This window comes from Amblyomma maculatum, chromosome 4, assembly GCF_055883805.1.
Source record: "Amblyomma maculatum isolate TAMU_Amacu chromosome 4, ASM5588380v1, whole genome shotgun sequence".
Classification (NCBI taxonomy): Eukaryota; Metazoa; Arthropoda; class Arachnida; order Ixodida; family Ixodidae; genus Amblyomma; species Amblyomma maculatum.
The window spans coordinates 64,807,264-64,827,286 of record NC_139347.1 but is presented as its reverse complement, the minus strand read 5'-3'; the positions used below and the strand labels follow the sequence as shown (position 1 = coordinate 64,827,286).

The window sequence follows — 20,023 nt, the reverse complement described above, 5'->3', positions numbered from 1 at the left end:
AGAGGCTTGGAATGGGAGCAGTTAGGGATAAGGGTAGATGGAGAATACCTCAGTAATCTGCGATTTGCTGATGACATTGCCTTGCTAAGCAACTCGGGAGATGAACTGCAAATAATGATTGATGACCTAGACAGGAAAAGTAGAAAGGTAGGCTTGAAAATCAATATGCAGAAGAGTAAGGTAATGTTCAACAGCCTCGGGAAAGAACAGCAGTTTACATTAGGTAGCGAAATACTGGAAGTAGTAGGCGAATATGTCTACTTGGGACAGGTAGTAACCGCAGATCCGGACCACGAAAAGGAAATAACAAGAAGAATACGATTGGGATGGAGCGCATTTGGCAAGCACCCGCAGATTATGACTAGCAGCTTACCGGTATCGCTCAAGAGGAAAGTATACAACAGTTGCATCTTGTCTGTACTCACCTATGGGGCTGAAACGTGGAGGCTAACCAAGAGAGTTCTACTTAAGTTGAGGACAATCCAGAGGGCTATGGAACGAAAAATGGTAGGGGTAACATTAAGAGATAGAAAGCGTGCAGAGTGGGTCAGAGAAATAACTCAAGTTACCGACATTCTAGTAAAAATTAAGAAGAAGAAATGGACATGGACAGGACATGTAGTGCGAAGAGAGGATAACCGATGGTCGCTGAGGGTAACAAACTGGATTCCAAGGGAAGGAAAGCGTAGCAGGGGGTGGCAGAAAGTTAGGTGGGCGGATGAGATTAAGAAGTTCGCAGGGGTCAAGTGGATGCAGCTAGCACAGAACCGGGTTAAGTGGAGAAATATGGGAGAGGCCTTCGCCCTGCAGTGGGTATAATCAGGCTGATGATGATGATGATGGTGATGTGCTGTGCGATGTCAGTGCACGTTAAAGAACCCCAGGTGGTCGAAATTTCTGGAGTCCTCCACTACGGCGTCTCTCATAGCCTGAGTCGGTTTGGGACGTTAAGCTCCAGAAACCAACCTATGTGCTCCTATTTGCACGTCACAACCCCGGTGATAGATGAGTTAACCACTCTTGAGATGCTTTTAGGGATGAGGGATGTAGTTCTGCCTCTCTTGTGCTTTGTTTACGCCGCAATACTGCGTACGCAACATCAGGGTTACTTATCGATAGCGTCACGTATAGGCCGCTCAGGAAAGAGAAGACAGTGGCCGCATTCCGAAGTGATTCAGTTCCTTTCGTCACCGAACGCCTTTATGTCGCATTGAAATGGCTTATTGTCGTAGCAGAATGACGTACAGAGAGGCATCGAACACGCGAAAGCACCGACTGAGCGAATACGGACGCATGCTCGCTCTCATCGTCGTCGGTGGCTCGCACGCAGCCACGCACGACCGTTGCTTCGAGCCGTGAACTAGGCCAGAGCTGGCTTCTCGGAGCGTGTAAATCGAGAAGCGAATGCAAAATAGGAAGTCCGCGCAGAAAGCGCGGAGCGTTGCATTGCCCGCTTCACCCACCCTTCAACAACATCGCAGCAATTTCATTGTGACGCTCTATAGAGCGCACGTAACGAGACGCTGTGATTCGTATATAGCGGCGGCTCATTGGAATTCTTCGTGTCTACATACGTAGTGCGCCTACGAGCCCCTGGTTGCCTGCGCGGTATACAGCTTCCTCGGACAATCGGATGCCACCCGGTTCGCCGGGGAAGGCGCGTTACGGTTCAGCGCCTCGGAAGCCCATAAGCTGGATCGAAATAGAGCTCTATTACATCGGTTCGAATTCTGACACGAGGAAGCGCTGATCACGGAAGCGTTACGAGGTTCGGTCACTTGCACGAAGACAATACGTGAGTATGCGCTGGGTGGTTCAGGTTCACTCCTGGATGGGTTGTGAGAAGGTCCATCGCCACCACCCCTCACCTAGCCCTAATTTATTTTTCTAATCAACAGGCACATTGTCATGTTGATAATCTATAGCAGTGAGATCAAACATGGTGATAAAGAGCGTGGGAAGCAGCTGCTGAAATATTGTTTCCTGACGCCGTGGCATCTATCATGGCTGCATAGAGAGCCTACAGATGTGTTATGCTTATACCGCCGTTATTCCGAATGAGTTCTTAGCGGTGGTATACGTTCGACTCATGGTACCTTTCTTTTTACGCACGCATGTCGTTGCCCTGATCACTTGCTTATTATTTGGTCGTGGGGACTTTCAAAAACATACATGCTAGAGTGGCGGAAAGTACTGTTTACGTAGGTAGTAGGCTCGCCGAAGTTAAACAGGGAGGGGGGAGTACGAGAAGTACGATCCTTGTACTGCTGGCACGACCAAATTGGCAGCACGGAGCTTGGCGTTATTTCTGAGAGAGAAGCAATGCGACCACAAAGATCGCCGCTGTAAGGCGTCCATTGTATGAGGAGTCCTTTCGTGTGCATGAGATGAGTTTGGTGGATGTGATACAAGGCCGCTTATTCTGCAGACATTTGCTGTTCACTCCGGTGAAAAAAAAAAAAAAAAAGCATTATTTTATTCGGTTACTTTGCAAATTCTAAGATGTCAGCCCCTGATAGCTTGCACAAAACAACGACGCACTGTATGTGTACCAAGTACATGATCTTGAGGTCGGTGTCATCGCGAGGTTTTGCAACGCGGTAACACGTTTTGAAAGTGCTCGGCAAAAGCCGCGGCGCGACGGCCCCTTTTTTCCGCTTTTCGGAATTCTGTCCTGCGGCGCATGCCTGTCCTCTCGCTCGCTTTCAGCACGGCACTCTGTGTAGTGTAATAGGCATGCGGAACACGTTTGCCAGCGCATGTCAGCGGTTGCCGCAAGGCTGACGCCATCGACTGGCTACAGGGCGGTGGCTCGTATACTCGTATAGTCCCGGAGATAGCCGAAGCAACATGCACAGAAGAAATAAAGATCTGAGGGAGAACGCGACAGAAAAATCTAGCGCAACTCGTTTTGCACTGTTTTGTAGTGTGGAAGATGTGCTTGGGCGGAAGGCGTCGTGCCAGCAAGCACGAATGCGGTATAGTCGTGTCACCCGGCCATTCGATGCATCTGGCGGTGTTGTGTAGGTCGCAAATAAAAAGAGGAAAGGAAATTAAGGAAGGAAGGAAGTGAGTGAAACGGTTTGAAGAGAGAACCCAACTAAGCGAAATAAAGTAGCGACACCGCCCCGGTCACCGATTTCGCCGGCATCAATCTGCGTGACCATCGTGGTTGCCAATAACCAGCATTGTTCGAGGCAATCATTCCTGCCCGTAGCTAGTGGGCGAGAGAGTTTGTGAGTAGCCAGAACAGAAGCGCATGTATTCGCTGCGCTTGAGTCGGCAATTGCGAGCGCATTGCCTGCTCGACGCGCGGCGCGCACCGGACTGTGACTGCAGAGGCAAGAAGCCGATTCACCGACGCATCGATTGGGAACCTGCAAAAATTTCCCTGTCCGTTACCTTCGGTTTAGTAATCGGCAATGCCGGCTGGTTCCGGTCGTTTGGCTAGGAGTGACGTTAACCACATCCGCAGTGGCAGCTGACGTTGGAATTGGCACTAACGTCCTGAAGCGCGTCATCTGCGCTCTGACTTCGACTCGTCCTCGTTTTCAAGTTCCCTTTCGCTCTTTGACGAGATGATGATGGGAGGAGTTCGCATCCGAATTCTTGCCCAAGCCACGTCTTATAGGGGGAACGAGTTGAGGAGGAAGCAAATAAAGGAGAGGAAAAGACTGAGAAAGGAAATCAACCGTAATAAATTTCGACAACTTGCTGTGCTCATCATAAACGGCTGACAAACAGTGAAACTGGATGGGATAAGTTCTACCGAGTGCATAATTATTGTGTTTTGACTAACTTCTCCGTGCGTCGCTTGACGTGGAACACAAAGGCTATAGTGCTTCACAGAAGCGATAGATGGCTCACATGTCCACCGAATTAAGCTTCAGTACTGGACCGCTTGCGCTTTAAACACGGATAAGCCCGTAAAGGAGTGAAAAGGGAGTAGAGTAGCATCTCCTCTAGAGCACTCCCTTGTAGTTCCATGTCATCGTCTCCATGTCTCCAAGCTCTGGGGTAGATTTTCATCGCCAGAAATACAAAATATCCATGGTCCCAAACGGGAACTGATTTTTATTTGAACACATGCGAAGTTCTAGCCATTACTAATATTTTAGCTGCGCGGTTTTAATGTCTTCTAATCGCTAACCTCAAAAGGCCTACTTAATCCGTTAGAAGTCTCCTGCTGTTGCTAATTGCGTGAAGTACATATGATTTCAGGATGGAATGCGCCTCTAATGCCAATAGTATAGCATTCCGTACATTTAGTAATGGAAATCTACCCCAGAGCTTGGAGAGAATGGTGTGAACAACAAGGGAGTCACTTTACACCCTTTTTTACTGTCTTATTCGTGTTTAGAGACAGGACGAGGCACGTTAGAGGAGTTCACGCATGCCACTGCGACAAGGCTGGCGCATGCCAAGCCATCCGGTTTGTTGCGTAACGCTTAGCTGCGAAGGCCTTTGAATGTGTTACTCTTAACGCGATACACAGTCGGGCTATGTCATGCTTTGCGCCAAAACTACGAACACTATTCATCAGGGAAATCAAACGGTGTCATGGCGAGCCGAGCCTGTAGTCAGTACGTTTGCATCGAAACGAATTCCTTCTTGTCCGTTCTCACGCATCAAACCGCTCAGCCTGCAGTGGCCGCGGATCCCCCTAGAGTATACATGCAGTGCTATATACCGCTGATGCGACGCCCTATAGAGCAATTACGCTGGAAGTCCGTGGAAAGGTCGAACCTTGTGCCGTATACGGCCGGGCTAGCTCATATGCAAATCATCGCAGCGAGTAGTCACGAATTGCATAAGCGAAGGCAACACAAGCCCATGACTTTTGGGTTAAACGCCAATTGTTCGCGAATACGCCGTCTTTATACACAGCTGACTGCGTTCCCGACGTGTATTACGTAAGGACCATTAGAGATCTCACTGCCGGGATTGTGTGAAAGTTCCCGAGATCAAGCCATTTTTGCCGCGTTACTTTCCGTATACTGCGGAGGTGTCTGGAGTTTTCGTGGAGTACTAGGAGGTCATGCCGCTGTGCTGTCTTCGCCAACTGGCGTAAGCACTGACCTAGAATTTACACTCTAGTGTGAAGATACGAGCCCACGATCGTGGCTTAAAGCTTTTTTGCCGTGTGAGGTCAAGGCAGCTTCAGGGAAAAGGAAGATCCATCTAAGTTCTGGCAAGCGACGGCTGCTGTGCGCGTCGATCGTTACATAAGCAACATCAGTAGTTTAACTATATGTGCCCTGAATGCTTTTTCCCGAGGTTCTGTGCCGAAAACGCGCGCACGTGTATCTTTCACAGTGTTGTTATACATTATCGTAGCCTAAAAATATTTCTGTGAACTAGGCGAATTAAAGCATTTAAATTTTCACTTCTTTTTGATCGATATTACTGTGCGCGAAGAGAGGATAACCGATGGTCGCTAAGGGTAACAAATTAGATTCCAAATGAAGGGAAGCATAGCAGAGGGCGGTAGAAAGTTAGGTGGGCGGATTAGGTTAAGAAATTTGCAGGGGTCAAGGGAATGCAGCTAGCACATGACTGGATTATAATTGGACGAGTGTGAAGGAGGCCTGACCGCCCTGCAGTGTGTATAGCCTGGCTGATGATGACTCCGAGCATCTCTGCACAAGACCTACCCTTAAAGCTTTTGGAACAACCTGTCATATGACAGGTTGTTCCAAACCTGTCATATGACAGGTATGACAGGTATATAAGTAAAATGTCACCACTGTGCAGGCTCACAAGTGGCATGTGCGCTTGGACTGCGATGTCTTCAGCAGGTTCTCGCGTTAACCAGTGGCTCAATGCAACGGTCAATAAGAATTAAACGCAATAACAGAATGGCTTTCCTAATCTTTTACGCGCACCTTGACGTTGCGGACTATTATGAACCTTTCCTAATCGTTACCGGTAGCACAAGCTTGGCGCCCTCAATGGCTTCTAAAATAGTTTAAAGTTGTATTTTGCTTCTGTGAACCAATTAAGCCTTAATGTTACGAAAGCTAGCATTGCCTGATATTATTTTTTTTCTCCCTCAGCCAGAGTAGTCAACAGTTTCAGGCGCTTATCTTTCACAGCGTGCAAAGGCAATCAGATTGCTTAACGCTCTTTTGACTGATCCGTCCTTAGCCCAGAACAAAGAGTTAAGCGTCCATCGGTAAGGACCACAGTGTCACCAGACCGTTAGCCACACGCCACTGTGCCACACCACCATCACTCGCGTTCACGCCCCCTGGAATAGGCGTCGCTGCTTCTCTGCCCGCACCATGTCAGGTTGGGCCCATAAGCACCAAGCGTTGAGCCTCGGAATGATGGATGGCATTTCTTCACCGCAGCCAGCCTTGTCTAACGGCAAGACGGGTCGGAGACGTCGAGGCATCAATTTCGCCTCGGCGGACACTGTCACTGCGTCTGAATGAAACCATTTGTCACTGCTTCTTGCAGTCGAGGCACCTCGCCTAACGGCATCTTTTTACCTCGCCCCCTCTCGCTTCCCCAGGTTGGTAGCCAAGCCCCTCCGCGGGCGCAGGCGACAGAGGACTGCCGTGGGCCATTCCTTGCAAAGAGCGAACCGGCCCATGCAGTTACGTGGCCACCTAAGCGTTTTGAATCTGGTTGACCCGGGCGCGCGAGGGTGGATGCAGTCGGCGCGGCTGAAACGAACGCACTCTGCGAGCATGCGACCATATTGACTTTGCCCACCTCGCTCTTTCTGGGTCATCCCCGGACTACGAGGCTCGATGTAACGTATTCCCGCGAGAAGACTGCCCTTTATGCTGAATTTCTTATGTCGTTTTCGCTTTCTTCTTCTTCCGTCGCTTCCCTCCTCGAAATGCCTTCGGTGCAGAGGTGACGGACGAGTCGCTTTTGCGGCGAGTGGCCCCTGTAAGGCAATAACATACATGCGGCGCGGCGCTTATGGTTTACGGGAACGTGAAGTGAGGTTGGGTCGCCTATTAGACAGGATGTTAGTGCGAATTTTGACGCCTGACTCTGTCTGGCTCCGTATCATTATGCGTGTGCGGTCTCCGCTTGACTACACCGTTGTGACCTGCCTCGGGAAGCTCCCACGCGCGGTCTTTCCAGTCTTGCGATTGCTGCGGATCTGTGTAGTATATACGTCCTTCGGGATCATAATTATATAATGGGCGGCCGCATATTAAGCGTAAATGCTGCGTTATTTGCCCCCGTTGTTGCCGTGGGTGGAACAATAAACACATCTCTTGTCTTTATGGCCTCTCTCTTGCCTCTCTCTCTATGGCGACTTGCCTAAGATACGAAGTGAAACGCAAGAGGGGCTTTAAATTCAGGTCAGACATATGCAATACGGCGTACGTATTTTAATTTTCTCTTGCGTTTTAGTGTTGTCGTGACTACCCTCGCATTTAGATAGAAGGATGAGCTCGGTAGAAGCAGTGCTAAACGCATTATCTGCAGCCTTGGGCAGTCAGAAACCCGTTGTTCATACTCCTGAGAAATTAAAGCGAAGGCAAATTTAGGATATGTTTTTATGTACGGTTGGGACCAGTTGGGACGAGTTTAGATCACACTCAGTAGTATGCGGCGTTGCGGTCAGCGCAGGCGCAAGACAAATGATTATTCAGAACCGATTAGAGGAAATGATATAGAAGAAATAAGTAACGAAGAATGGCGCTATTTCATACGAATATAACGAAACGTATTCGTAAGAAAATGAAATCTACCTTTCTTTGTCTATAAGCGAACCTCAAGTGACTATCCGCTCTACGTTTTTGCCCGAACATGACATTGTACCGACAATACTGTTCACAAATTCTAAGAAGGTCCAGTGCACGACGGCATTGCCTTCCGACGACACTATCCTCATCATCAGCAAAGATCGTTGCTAATAATGGCCCTACTGAAAAATGTTGTACGATGCAATAACCTTTTACAGGTAATGTCATACAAAATAAATTCAAATGTCGTAGAATGTCGAATCTTAGCATACATTTTGTACGATATATTGGTGAGAATGCGTGCCATTTTTATGCTGTTTGTATGATGTTGCATGATGAATCCTGCAAGGGGTTACTACATGGTACTTTTTCCAGTCAAGGAGACTATGTCCGCTGTCCATAGCCGTGTGCTGTGCAAACTACAACCATCCTGTCTCGGCAATTCTATCAGTGCCGCAGTGATTGCCCCCTTAAGGTCCCCTTAAGGCCCTCTTTAGGCCCCCTTAAGTTACCAAATACTTCCACACGAAAATCAGTGTAGCGATATTGCTTAGGCGCTTCGAATTTTAACGATGCTGGCGCAGCTTAGTCTACTCCATCTTTTGCAACGGGAAATGAATAAAACCTGACTCGACTTGACTTGACCCGGTCAAATTCTTTCCGCTTTAGATTTTATTATCTTACGGCCGTAAAAGATAAATGTGTGAAACTCGCAGGTAAATCATGCGTAGTTTTTCTGTGCTAGCATCCGAAATGGTCACCTGTTCACTAAATTAAGCCGCGACGGTGTTCAGGCTTCTCCGCAACGCGTAGAGCTGAGCAGTGGGGGGGCCAGATGATGACGTCACGTGTGGGGGAGCTACATTTACAACGAATGACTGTTTCCTTTAATGCAGAAACCCAACAGCTTCAAAACTAAATCCCGCGAAGCGTTGTTTGATGGACATGGGCAGAGGCAGCGAAAGGCGGACGTTTCACCAACAAATGACGTCATTACGAAGCCTTCTTTGCACTGCTCTAGTGCATTGACAAGACAGAAAATTGGCGCCATTTTAATCCGAAATTATGGTCAGAAACCAGACTGCATCCAGAAATACTTGACCTACTTACTTACAATATTCATATATTCGAATCGTGTCCCGTCCCTGCGTTTGTTTCATAATTCACACACCGATTACGTGCCCCTCTTTGCAAAAGGGTAAAGCAATAAAAAAAAAAAATCTGAACATGCCCGTTAATGGGACACTGTGGAGAAAGCCATTTGCATGTAACGGTTTCGCGACGTGCAATCTTACAATTACAGCACGCGGAAAAGTCAGTAGCAATCGACAGTGTTTAACTGATAGGATGATAATAGTATTAGTAAACATATCCTACATGAATTATAAGGGAGTGAAGAATGGTCCTGACAGTGCGAAGGTTGTCAGCAATACACTGACACCTTCGAAGTACACTGCACACGTCTAGTGCTGCAAATAACTGCGCTGCTCGCAACATTTATTTGGATAGGGCTAAGAAAATACAACATGTTCACGCAGCAAATGAAACGAAAAGAATAACGAGGGAGCTCGAAGTTTGTCATTAAGAACAATGAGACCTTTCAGAGGCGTAAATATTGGTGTCATGGGCTTGAACCCGCTATCACACGCGGCATAGTTAAGTGTTCCGATTCTGCTGTACCGGCATGAGATTAGTCTTCCTTACGCTTGACCCATTTTCTTTGACCATCTTTCGCGACGAGGGAGAGTCTAGCGACCTTTGTTTTTCTGTTCCTGTCGCACCGATCATCGTTTAAAAAGACATCACGAGATAATCCTCAGTCGCCCTTCAATCACTCTCAGTAAGCCAAGGCGAAAGAGAAGATCTCGGTAGGGCCAATGAAGATACTCCAGCGCATACAAAGCGCCTCGACAAACTACACACCTACAACACTGGTTGGGAAAGGCTTGGGAAAGATACAGCTCGCGTAACTGCGTCACGGTGCGTTACAAGAACGATATTACAGTGTTTATGAGCCCACGACGTCTGGGAACTGCAAGCCGATCGTCGGTCATGATCAGTCCGTCTCGTTTTCTCGTTTGTCGATGGTAGCCGCAGACACTACGGCAACACTTAACGGTGTATTGAGCTGTCACTACCCACTGCCACACTCTTTGGAAAACGTGACCCTGAACAATTCTTGTTGAATTGAACACTTCGATCAATATTTGTGTTTCGCTTTCTGGGGACGGTTCTGTACGGGAGGATATTCAGAACTTTGGCGGTGATCGACGCGTTTGTGAAGCGGGCAAGCCGCGTGATGGTTTCCTGAAACAACATGGGTAAGTTCGGACAGCACTACAAGGTCAGTTATGGCGCCAGCGCGAAGTGACGAACTCAGTTTTACTTATTCGCTTTTCCTTTCCTTTTTGACACTCTGAAGTAGCATATACTCCCTTCCAAACTCAAGCGGCAGCTACAGCGGCACCCACACCCGTCGCCATTTAACAGGAGTGCGCGGCTCTTGTAATGAGAGCTGTCCGTTATCGGCCCGGAGAGCCTGGTGCACGTGTGTTCGCTCGGCACACACTACTCCCACGTTTGCGCCGAGACTTTACCGGCTCTCCATCGTGTCGGCGCGCGCTGAAGTACTCCGCGGAGACGAAACAATTAGGCCCATCGGCGTCTGACACGCGAGCGCTAACACGGAGGCTGCGTCGTGTCTCTCCTGACACGGGTGCGAGTGAAACGCGCGTCGAATCGGCGAGCTATGCAATAACGCCGTGCCTCTCTGCTCCGCTGTGTACCGGCGCCAGATGGCATTCCAGTTTTCCCTGTATTTTAGGTCCATTCTTTAATAACGCTAAGAATTCAATGCAATCTCAGACGTCTCGGTTTCCGAAGAGGTCTTGACTGAAAAGGCCGAAAGCTGCATTTTGTTCCCCGTTCAACTCTGCGGGTTCTTTCTGGGTCGTGAAAGAGTCTGGAATACAATGGCACCCGATTTTCGCAAGAAGTGGGTCGTTGTGCGGACTCATTATTCTGAAAACAGAAAATAATTTACGCTATATTTTTGTAAGTAAACGGGCCGAGTTTATCTTGTTCATTCCATACTTAGGGGAATCATTCAGTAGCTTATGTTGCCAGACTCATTGGTTCTGTACTCTTAAATTGAAAAAAGAAAAAGGTTCTGGCGTTGCAATTATGGAAATCGCCAAGGAAGTAATTACTCATTACCGTCCAACCAACTGCAGCCGTACGGCTACAAAGGAAAGTTTTACAGCTTTCTCAGAAACATTTTAGTTGAAAAATATGGCCCTAGTTGAAATATAGCTTGAACCCGGTACCATGGCCTGTACATGGCAGTCGCGCTATTAACTGACTTAGCCAGGACTGCTAGCACATCAGATTGCAGGGTGAAAGTGTATAAAATCAACAACTTGAAGTGTGAAAGGTGTCGGTCGAATCTTTAGGACCATTTCCAAGGTGGAGTAGTTTCGCAATAATAATTACTCATTGTCATTTACCAGGGAGCAACCATACGGCTGCGAAGGAAAGCTAGAAGGAAAAAAAGAAATATTTGTAGCCGTACGGCTACTCTTAGATGGACGCTCATGAGTAATTAATTCCTTATTATTTATTGTGCCGCATAGAGCCGAGTCAGCGTATGTGTGTATATGTGCATCGTGCATGACACATCTGATCCCACTACTATATTATGGAGTCATTAATTTTCATGCACAGACGCAGGCGCCATATTTCGCAGGCTTTCCTTTCCTTCGTTTCTTTGCTTATTGTCAGCGGCTGGCTGTGACGTCGAGACTGGCTTCGTTATCAAGAGTGGGGGTGACTGGGAGTGACCAACCCAAGATAGGCCGGGAGAAAGGAAGCAAGGATTTTGCAAAATGTGTCACGTACCGTGCAGATTCTTAGTGCTGCTCGGCTATTGAGTGCAAGCAGCCATGTGGGGCCGACCTCAAGTAAAATAATTATTGTGAGCAAAATGTAAAATAATATGTGGGTGTGTGGCCACATGATCCCCATGGTTGTAGAAGAGCGCGGCGCTCTATAGTGCGTGCGTAGCATGCGTATATATATATATATACTTACGCGTAATGCACTTCGAGTAGGATTCCGGAGTCGTCCATCTCGCAGGCCGCCCTGCTGCAAACTCCGATGGCCCAGCTTTCATTGACTGCCCTCGCCGAGCAGCTACTCACGTCGTAGCACATGCCCGGAAAGTCTGCGATGAAGAAGAAGGAACACGCGAATGTTGAGTATGCACACATTCAAAGCAAGGTCACTGTGCTCTAGGTAAAGCTAACGGGGGGCATTGCATCGACCACCGCATAGTTTTGAGACTGAAGGCGTGGCCACCTTTAAAGCTCGCTGCTGGGAATAATAAATACGATTTTTTTTTCTTTCTCGATCACAAGTAGACTGCACTAACTTTGCACTCGTGCGCTGAAAACAAAGTTTCGCTTCATTTGGCTCATTTCAAATTTTCGCTTATTCCGCGTCGGCCGCAACTCCTTAAAATGAGCGTGCGCACAAGCCGGAAAACGTTTCCGCATTGAGAATCTTAACCGAGATGGCTACTCCGATAGAGGAATATTTAAACTGATCTTTTTGGGTGTATTAAATCGGGTAACTACGGGGCGAGAGATAATTCCCCATGAACGTCTGACTGAATTGTTACAAATTCTGAAAAAGCGGAAACTCGGGGTATTAATATAAAATATATTTTTTCTTCCTTGCCTTCCTTTGTTACTGAGACCCGAATCCCGATTGAAACTTGGTTCACCACAGAACCTCACCCCAAAGTTGTAAAGTACTCCTAGGAGTAAACACGCATGTGTCGTATCTTGTAAGAGCATCGCGAAGGCTACCCGCTGTGAATTCAATAGTAAAATGCGCAGCTGTTCTATACCTCTCCAATAACGACGAGAATAAAGCGAGACCGGAGAAAAGTAGCGTCCAGGCTCGCTTAATGTGCTGCGACGCATAGGCTGAATAAACACTATACCAGCTGTGCAGAAAATGCGATGTACGCTCTCTACAACTTGATTTATTCAGCCGGCCTCTGCTGCTTGTCTAAAAAAAGAAAGAACACAGTTACCGAATGCACCCGCCTCTTTGCATCTGCTACGCCATGTTGGGAGCACAATAGACTTTCGTGTCCCTGTCATTTTCAAGCTATTTATAATCACGCAAAGTTGCGAAAACATATGAAGAGAGAGCACTCGAAGCAGTTTGTATCGAAGTCAGGTTAATATAGTACTTTTACACTTTTAGACCCCTGAGAAGAAATCTGAGAGAAGACGAAAGGTTCCTATTTGTGGAGACCCTTTTCGGGCCCAATAAGTCACCGGCTTATTTCCGCGTTAAGGTGATTTGTTGCTGGCCTTTGTGCCTCATGCTGATCAGTTTAGGTAAAACGCATGAATTATATTCTGCCTTCTCAGCTCTTATTTGAATGCACGCGTCCTTTTTTTTTTTTTTTTTTTTTCTATGGGCGATAACAGGGAATATAAAGAGAGCGAACTGTTACCTTTAACGGCGCCGTTGCATAAAAAATGCTACTTTTCCCTATTACATTAATCTTTGTGCAAGGCGCCCCGAAGGTCCTGTCCACTCCAAGAAAATATAAATTGGATAAAAAGGAAAAAAAGGGAAAATTAGCGAAGCAGCATCGAAATTGTTGATTGCGTTCGGGGAAAAACGAATTGCGAATGACAAAAAAAAAAAAAAAAAAAAAAAAAAAAAAAAAAAAAAAAACGAAACGAAAGCGGGAAATTTTGTAAGTCCACCTTATACAGTATAGAGCTAAGGTCTGCGCAGAATAAGCCTGTTGCGTCTAAAGACGCTTTGCGTCTTATCGAACGCGCTGGTTCGCGCCGATTTCTTTTTTTAGCGCGTCCTCTCGCAGTCTGCCCAGAGCAGCATTAGCGCCAGCATTTGACTAAGGGGGCTTTTTAAAGCAACCGCTTCGATTCTGGGGGGAAAAATGGGCGTCTGTGTGACCTCGTTTGTCAAGGAAGGACCGGTTCGTGGAAACTCACTTCTTTCTTTTCGTTCTGCCGCTTGCCTGAGCGGTAATGGAAGGCGGATTCTCGACGCCACTTGCGGAGAAAGTTTCTATACAAGACACGAGGGAAGAATCCCTGCGTTTTGCCCCTCATTTCTCTTGCAGTCGCTAGCGAAAGCGAATGAAATGACGTACTCGCTTCACATGGAAACCCGTTAATTGGGGCAGCGAGAAGCCTAAATTTAAGCGTTTTATATTTATGGATAATAATGGGTAGTATTTGACCCGCCTATTTAAGAAAATTAGATTTAGAAAGCAGGCACCTGGCAAGGAGGCTGTTGTTAAAATTGCCGATATAAAAGAATGGGCCATAAGCGTGAGTAGCGTAGGCGTCACTGAAAGTTAATGTGCAGCAAGTTAGTTTAAAGAGCTTTATTTTTTAAGACGTCCAACTTAAACATCTACAGCGTTAGGCTCATCGCGATCGTTAAATTTCTTTTTTTCTGTTTTTGTTCGTGTACGGAAAAGTAGGTGCAGTTCGGAAATAAAGAATGATGGATTGCAGACGAATCGAATTGCGCGAATCTTTGAGACTGTATGAAAGCTACGGAGTTGTGCGAAATATCACAGCCACACTTAGGTAAAACTCGGGAAAACACGACATGCGACCTTGTCTGTTCCATATTTTTCGCACCACGGTCAATCCAGATATTTCGCGAAACTAGGCAAAATAACAAAATAACTTGTTCAAAAAAGCCGGAGCAGGGTCGTCTTAGGAGCACTTCGCGAACGCACTCGAACAAGCTCCTTCAAGTACAGTCTTTACAGGAAAGCGTTCGGGGTTTTATATAAAGCTAATGCCTCGGGCATGACAGGGTGGGCAGTTGATTACTTCTTATTTTTTTTTCTTCTCGTCAGATTTGTGGATTCTCGAAACAGCAGTGTCTCCCATGGCCGTCGGTACCCGATCGTGTCGCGGAGTGGCGTGTTCGCGGAATGAGTCACAGGAGTCGGCGACGGGCGTGCTACTGCTAATCGGTTGCGCAATTCGGTCAGGACGCACTGGGCGGGAGCGTGGCGCACTAAGAAAGTTCCGCGGAAGCCCACCTCGCCACGTGTCATGTATAATCGTTCGTCAGGTTCGGCTGTGAGTCAGGTTTTTGCTGCCAGCAGGGAACAAAGTAAAATAAAAAGCACCGAAGAATTTGTGCGCAGTTTAGTTTTTTCGAGGTATTTTAAGCCATCTGGAGTTGGTTTTACTGATAAGCCCACTTTTACTGTTATGCGTGGGTAGTATGTATAAACTTACTAACCATTAATTATTCATTCGACGCACGTCTCTTGGCTTACGACGCGACAGTCGTTCGGCACAGGCAAAGATGTGGTGCACATATGGTACCATTTGACTTTCTTCAGACAAGCGTAGGTATCTCGGCAGCGCATTCATTGTTGTGCTGCGCTATACGTGACTCGTGAGTTCCAGACAGGGGAAAGAAGTCTGCAAGACGGGGGTTTTATTGTTTTTACATAGGCCCTACCATAGCACGAAAACAACGAGAGGACTTCCATCTTAACCAATTAAGATAGCTTCTCTTCTTGACATAAAACTTAGCAGGTATAGTTACGGATGCAGAAAAGGACTGCCGGCCTCACGCAGTCTTTTGGAACTTAATGGAACTTATTGTAAATGGCTGCAGCATCACACAAACGTTAACTCGGAGACGATATATATCTCGGCTTTTTTATGTGCTTTCTGCAAACCGCTAATCCTCCACATTGTAAGCCAGTTCTGGACAAGAATTTGTCACATGCTTCTTTTTTGTTGGTGTCTCAAGTTTCAGTGAAGATTCAGGATTTGCGACAACTTCATCGGCAATATTTTTCTTTAAGAAAATGACTGATGCGCTCAGGAAAACACACAACTAGAAAAAAAAAAAAAGGAAGTGAGGCTCATCGGAGGATTGTTGTTGTCGTTGTTGTTGTAGTGGCTGTAGGAAGAAGGAAAAGAAAATGCACGGGCCTGCTACTGGCTCTGTAGCTGAGCCACCTCCGCTGCCTTGTGCAGACAGAAGAGAAAATAGAGAAGAAAGAAAAGGAAGAGGGAGAGAAGGACACGCACCGCAACAACAGCCGTCGTCCACCACCGAAACGGTGGCGGGCGCAATGACGGCCTACAACAGATAAAAATTCTGTGGCAGGCCAGCCCCCGCCGCAAGCGGCGGTGACCTACCTGTCCCAGCCCCATCAGGGAAGTACACTCATCGGAGGGCAGCGGTATAAAAACACATCTAAAACATATGTCCGAACGTGTTAAAAAATGCCTTCCATTTGGTGCTCATAAAAAACCTGGGTGGCAGCGAAAAATCATATATCTTACGGTATTATACAAGATAACGCACGTTTTGTCTCAAGAATTGCCTAATACGATCGCAGACACAGGCTTCCGTGGTGTTGGATCACAGCAGGCTTTCAGATTCTGTGTCCTTCCTGAATACAGCGAATGTTTCCGAAAGCTTGCTTAGAAATTTATCGGCAAAATCCTAGTTTCTTATACTGTTCATAACATTGCTAAGCTACAATTAATCCACCATGAAAAGTAATTGGCTTCAACGTTTTATCAGCACTCCTCGCACGCACTGCAGATGCTTATTTGCACTCCGTCTCATATATTATACCGCGCTTCCGAAATCTATTTGTTCTTGATTTGGGCCGCACTGAGCAACGCCACGGCGGTGTTAATTCCGTCCGAACCACGGGACGCACCTGCTGTCGAAAATTGGCCATCACGAGTTAGCGCCAAGCGAAAGGAACTCAGAACACAAGCATGTGTAAAGCTTTAGGACGAGGCATCCGGAGGCCGATGCGGTAGGTCGGGTCCCAGTGCCCTCCTATAAGACTGCCGTTTCGAAATCCAAAGAAATCAAGAACGAAAAGAAAAGGGAGGTTTGGGGGGGGGGGGGGGGGGATTTCCACCGCGACGTGCTTGCCTGGCGGCCCGAAGCAACCCGGCTCACGCAGGGGACAACGAGGCGCTTCCAGAGCGAGGTCACGCGGTCCGCTGTCGTCCCTGCGTCCGGCGTAACGCGGTTGGGGGAAGCCTACGGCGGGAGCGCTTCGCCTCCGCCGTGGCTGTGTACGCCTGTTTTCCGCGCACGGCGGCTCGTTTGCTGCGCTTTCGGAGTGGAAAGAGTTGGGCGGGGGGAGGCCAGTGGAAAGCAAGACGGCCGCAGATGGCCACTTCCGGGAAGTCCGGCATTCCACTCCAGGTGAGAGGAGATCGCCCGAAGATGAGTGGGAAACACGACAAGCGCAGCAACACAAACGCCCAGAGCCAGCAGCTCTTGTCCGACTGGCGTGAGCACTTATTGTTCTGCTTTCGCTCGCAGAACTAGTACAGCGGCTTCGCGACGTTTCGGAGCAAATCGGTAATCAGCCGTTACGATGACCATCGGGGTGGCGCCGCCGCCGCTGCCATCGAAACTGGGCAAAGAGGGACGTTTCCGATGCCCAGCTGCGATGAAAGATTGACAGTGGCCCGCAGGTCTGCGGCAAAGGCCGAGTACTGACGCGGCTCGCTGTCTCCGGTAAAGAGAGCGTGGCAGTTAATGACCCGCAAAAGGTCAGTCATGGTCGAGACACATGACTCGCGTCCATCTGTGCTCGACATTTGCAAAACGGCTAGGGCGAATAGCGGGTGAGCGCTCCCATGGGACGCGTAAACGATGGAGCACTCAACGCTCACTGTCTTGTTGCGACATGGGCTCAGATCAACAATGAAGTGCGTCGCGTGGCCCTGTATGACCGAACGTGGCAGATGATTTCACTGCGAGGAGCACCTCTCACCTACGCCCGCAATTCATAATGGAGAAGCTGGAAGATATTTTTACTTTCTGTATTTTTTCTTTATGCAACCTTTGACCATTCCCTTAACAATTTCATAAATATGCCTTGCAATGTTAAGGAATGTCCTCACGCTTAAAATTGATATCCAAGAAAGCTGAACTTCAGAATGCAGTTTTTATGCATTTAAATTCTTTTTTTTTTTTTTTTTTTATGTCGGGATAGCATCCGCTTTGAGCCAGTGAGTAGTTACGGAATTTTCATTTTGCAGTATACGTTAATGCTGAAAACTGCACTGTTTGGGAATTTCTTCATGTCAGGAGGTAAAAGCGATTGTGCAGGATACATCAAAGCACTCATATAGCCTAGATCTGAGCCATAGTTAAACCGAATTTTGATCTTGTGCACATGCACTTCATTGTGGTTTATGAGTTAAGTAGTATAAAGGAAGGCTCCGCATTAGATTTGACCACCGCGGATGCTTAATTAGCATCAATATCTCAGTTCTCGGTGTGCTGCCGCAATTGGCAGCCGCTGGATATCCGTGCCTATCGTGTTACGTTTGACTTGCAAAAGAGTGGTTATAAAGCAAATGACAACACACCTGTCTCGCCTTCCTCCGTCCGCTCTCAACATCTTTCGTTTCACGGTAATTTGGTTTGTGTTGGACGAATTGCTGCTAGTTTAGCGTCAATTAGTGCATCGTGTGCATATTTGGACAGAGGTCTCGGTAGTTAGCTGAAAGGCACATGGGGGAATAATTTGGTTTTAGAAGTGGGATGAAAAAAAAAAAAAAAAACGTTTGAACGTGTATATCGTGTTGCCGTGTACGACTCGAAGAGAAATAATGCTTGTATCATAACTAAAACACACGCAAAGCGCCCTGTATCCCTGCTAGTCAAGTTGGAGGTCGAGAGGAGGTGGGCGTCGAGGGGGTATCGAATTCTTGCTCTTTGTACCTACCTGCCGGCGATATACGTGATACGACAACCGTGCGTGGACGTCTGTCACGCGCTGTCAGACTCGTGACAAGGCGTCTTCGAGACTGCTGTCCCGACAGCGGAGGCGGCGAGTAGCCGATACCGCCAAAGAGGAATGAAGCAAATGCAGCGGGTCGATTGAGGAGCATTACCTGCAAGATACCCCGTGTGCGCGTTGTTTCGATGTATAGCTTCACGCTCCAGCTGCGCTTGCAACAATGTTTCCTATATACCGTGACCATGTTTACCTCTTTTTTCGCGTGGGGCCTGGAGTGAGCGCTAGCCGCGTTAGCGTACGCAGTGACCGGATTTTGATTGCTTTTTGTGTGTGTGTGTGTGTGTGTGTGTGTGTGTGTGTGTGTGTGTGTGTGTGTGTGTGTGTGTGTGTGTGTGTGTGTGTGTGTGTGTGTGTGTGTGTGTGTGTGTGTGTGTGTGTGTGTGTGTGTGTGTGTGTGTGTGTGTGTGTGTGTGTGTGTGTGTGTGTGTGTGTGTGTGTGTGTGTGTGTGTGTGTGTGTGTGTGTGTGTGTGTGTGTGTGTGTGTGTGTGTTATAACAGGAGCGGGAGTAAAAGCAGGTACACGGAAATAAAAAAAAAAAAACATTTTGTTTCACTACAAGAACAATAAATAAATATAAAGTAAACGGTAAGGGATACTGGTGAAGAGGAAACTGCACATTTGCAGTTGCATGTTTTCGCAATGCAAGCCGTCTATTCGTTTGGTTCGAATGAATTCAAACAAAGAGTTCGCTTTTTCATTGCGATTACGCGTCAAGAGGAGATGTACAGGATGAAGCGCATATATTTTGAGTGTTCGGTGGTATTTCAGCCGCAATGCCACCGAATTAAAATGATTTTTATTTATTCTAGAGATAGAGCCGTCCTAAACATTCCTTAAAGGGCAGCAGCTGCATTACTTTTCGATAATTCTGCGATATTCAAGGATTCAAATCTCCATAAGCTGTCGGTAATACTTGGAAAGGGTTTTTGCGCTATCATTGAAACTGATTTCATAATCAACGGTTAAAATTCGAGCTTCTCTTCACAGCACTGAACGACTGCGCAGAAGCTCGGTGATGACGTCACGGACGGTAATATTTCTTCTTTTTATTACCTTCGCCCACATCCTGCAGTTCCTTTTCTGATGCCACCAAACTATGTTTCTGGGCCTACAATTTTGGTAGCCTTGTTTTTACTTCTTCAAACCAAGCTATTATATGCGGGAACATACCGGTACCGTCAATGACGTCATCAGGTGCCCCCCACGCGGGGCTGTGTGGTGCGAAGAAGCATGATAGCCGAAGTGGTTGTAATAGCTATTTGCGCCATTGCTTGAAATGCTAGCGCGAAGATATTTCGCATGCTTATCCTGGAAGCTGTAATATTTCGATTCCTGAAAACTCATCAAAATCTACAACCGGTGCAGTTTCCCTATAAGAACATATATGACGTAGGGCAATATAGTTTATGGCAACAGAGCCGT

At 47.3% G+C, this 20,023-nt stretch overlaps 1 protein-coding gene across 1 annotated transcript in view; it reads right to left on the bottom strand.

Annotated features, from left to right (window-relative positions):
• LOC146191265 (uncharacterized) overlaps positions 1 to 20,023 on the bottom strand; it is a 43,886-nt gene that overhangs the window by 18,797 nt on the left and 5,066 nt on the right. Inside the window, exon 2 of the mRNA XM_084601750.1 lies at positions 11,805 to 11,937. Within this exon, the coding sequence (XP_084457876.1) occupies positions 11,805 to 11,926 (122 nt within the window). The 5' untranslated portion in view covers positions 11,927 to 11,937. The remainder of the gene's footprint in view (positions 1 to 11,804; positions 11,938 to 20,023) is intronic.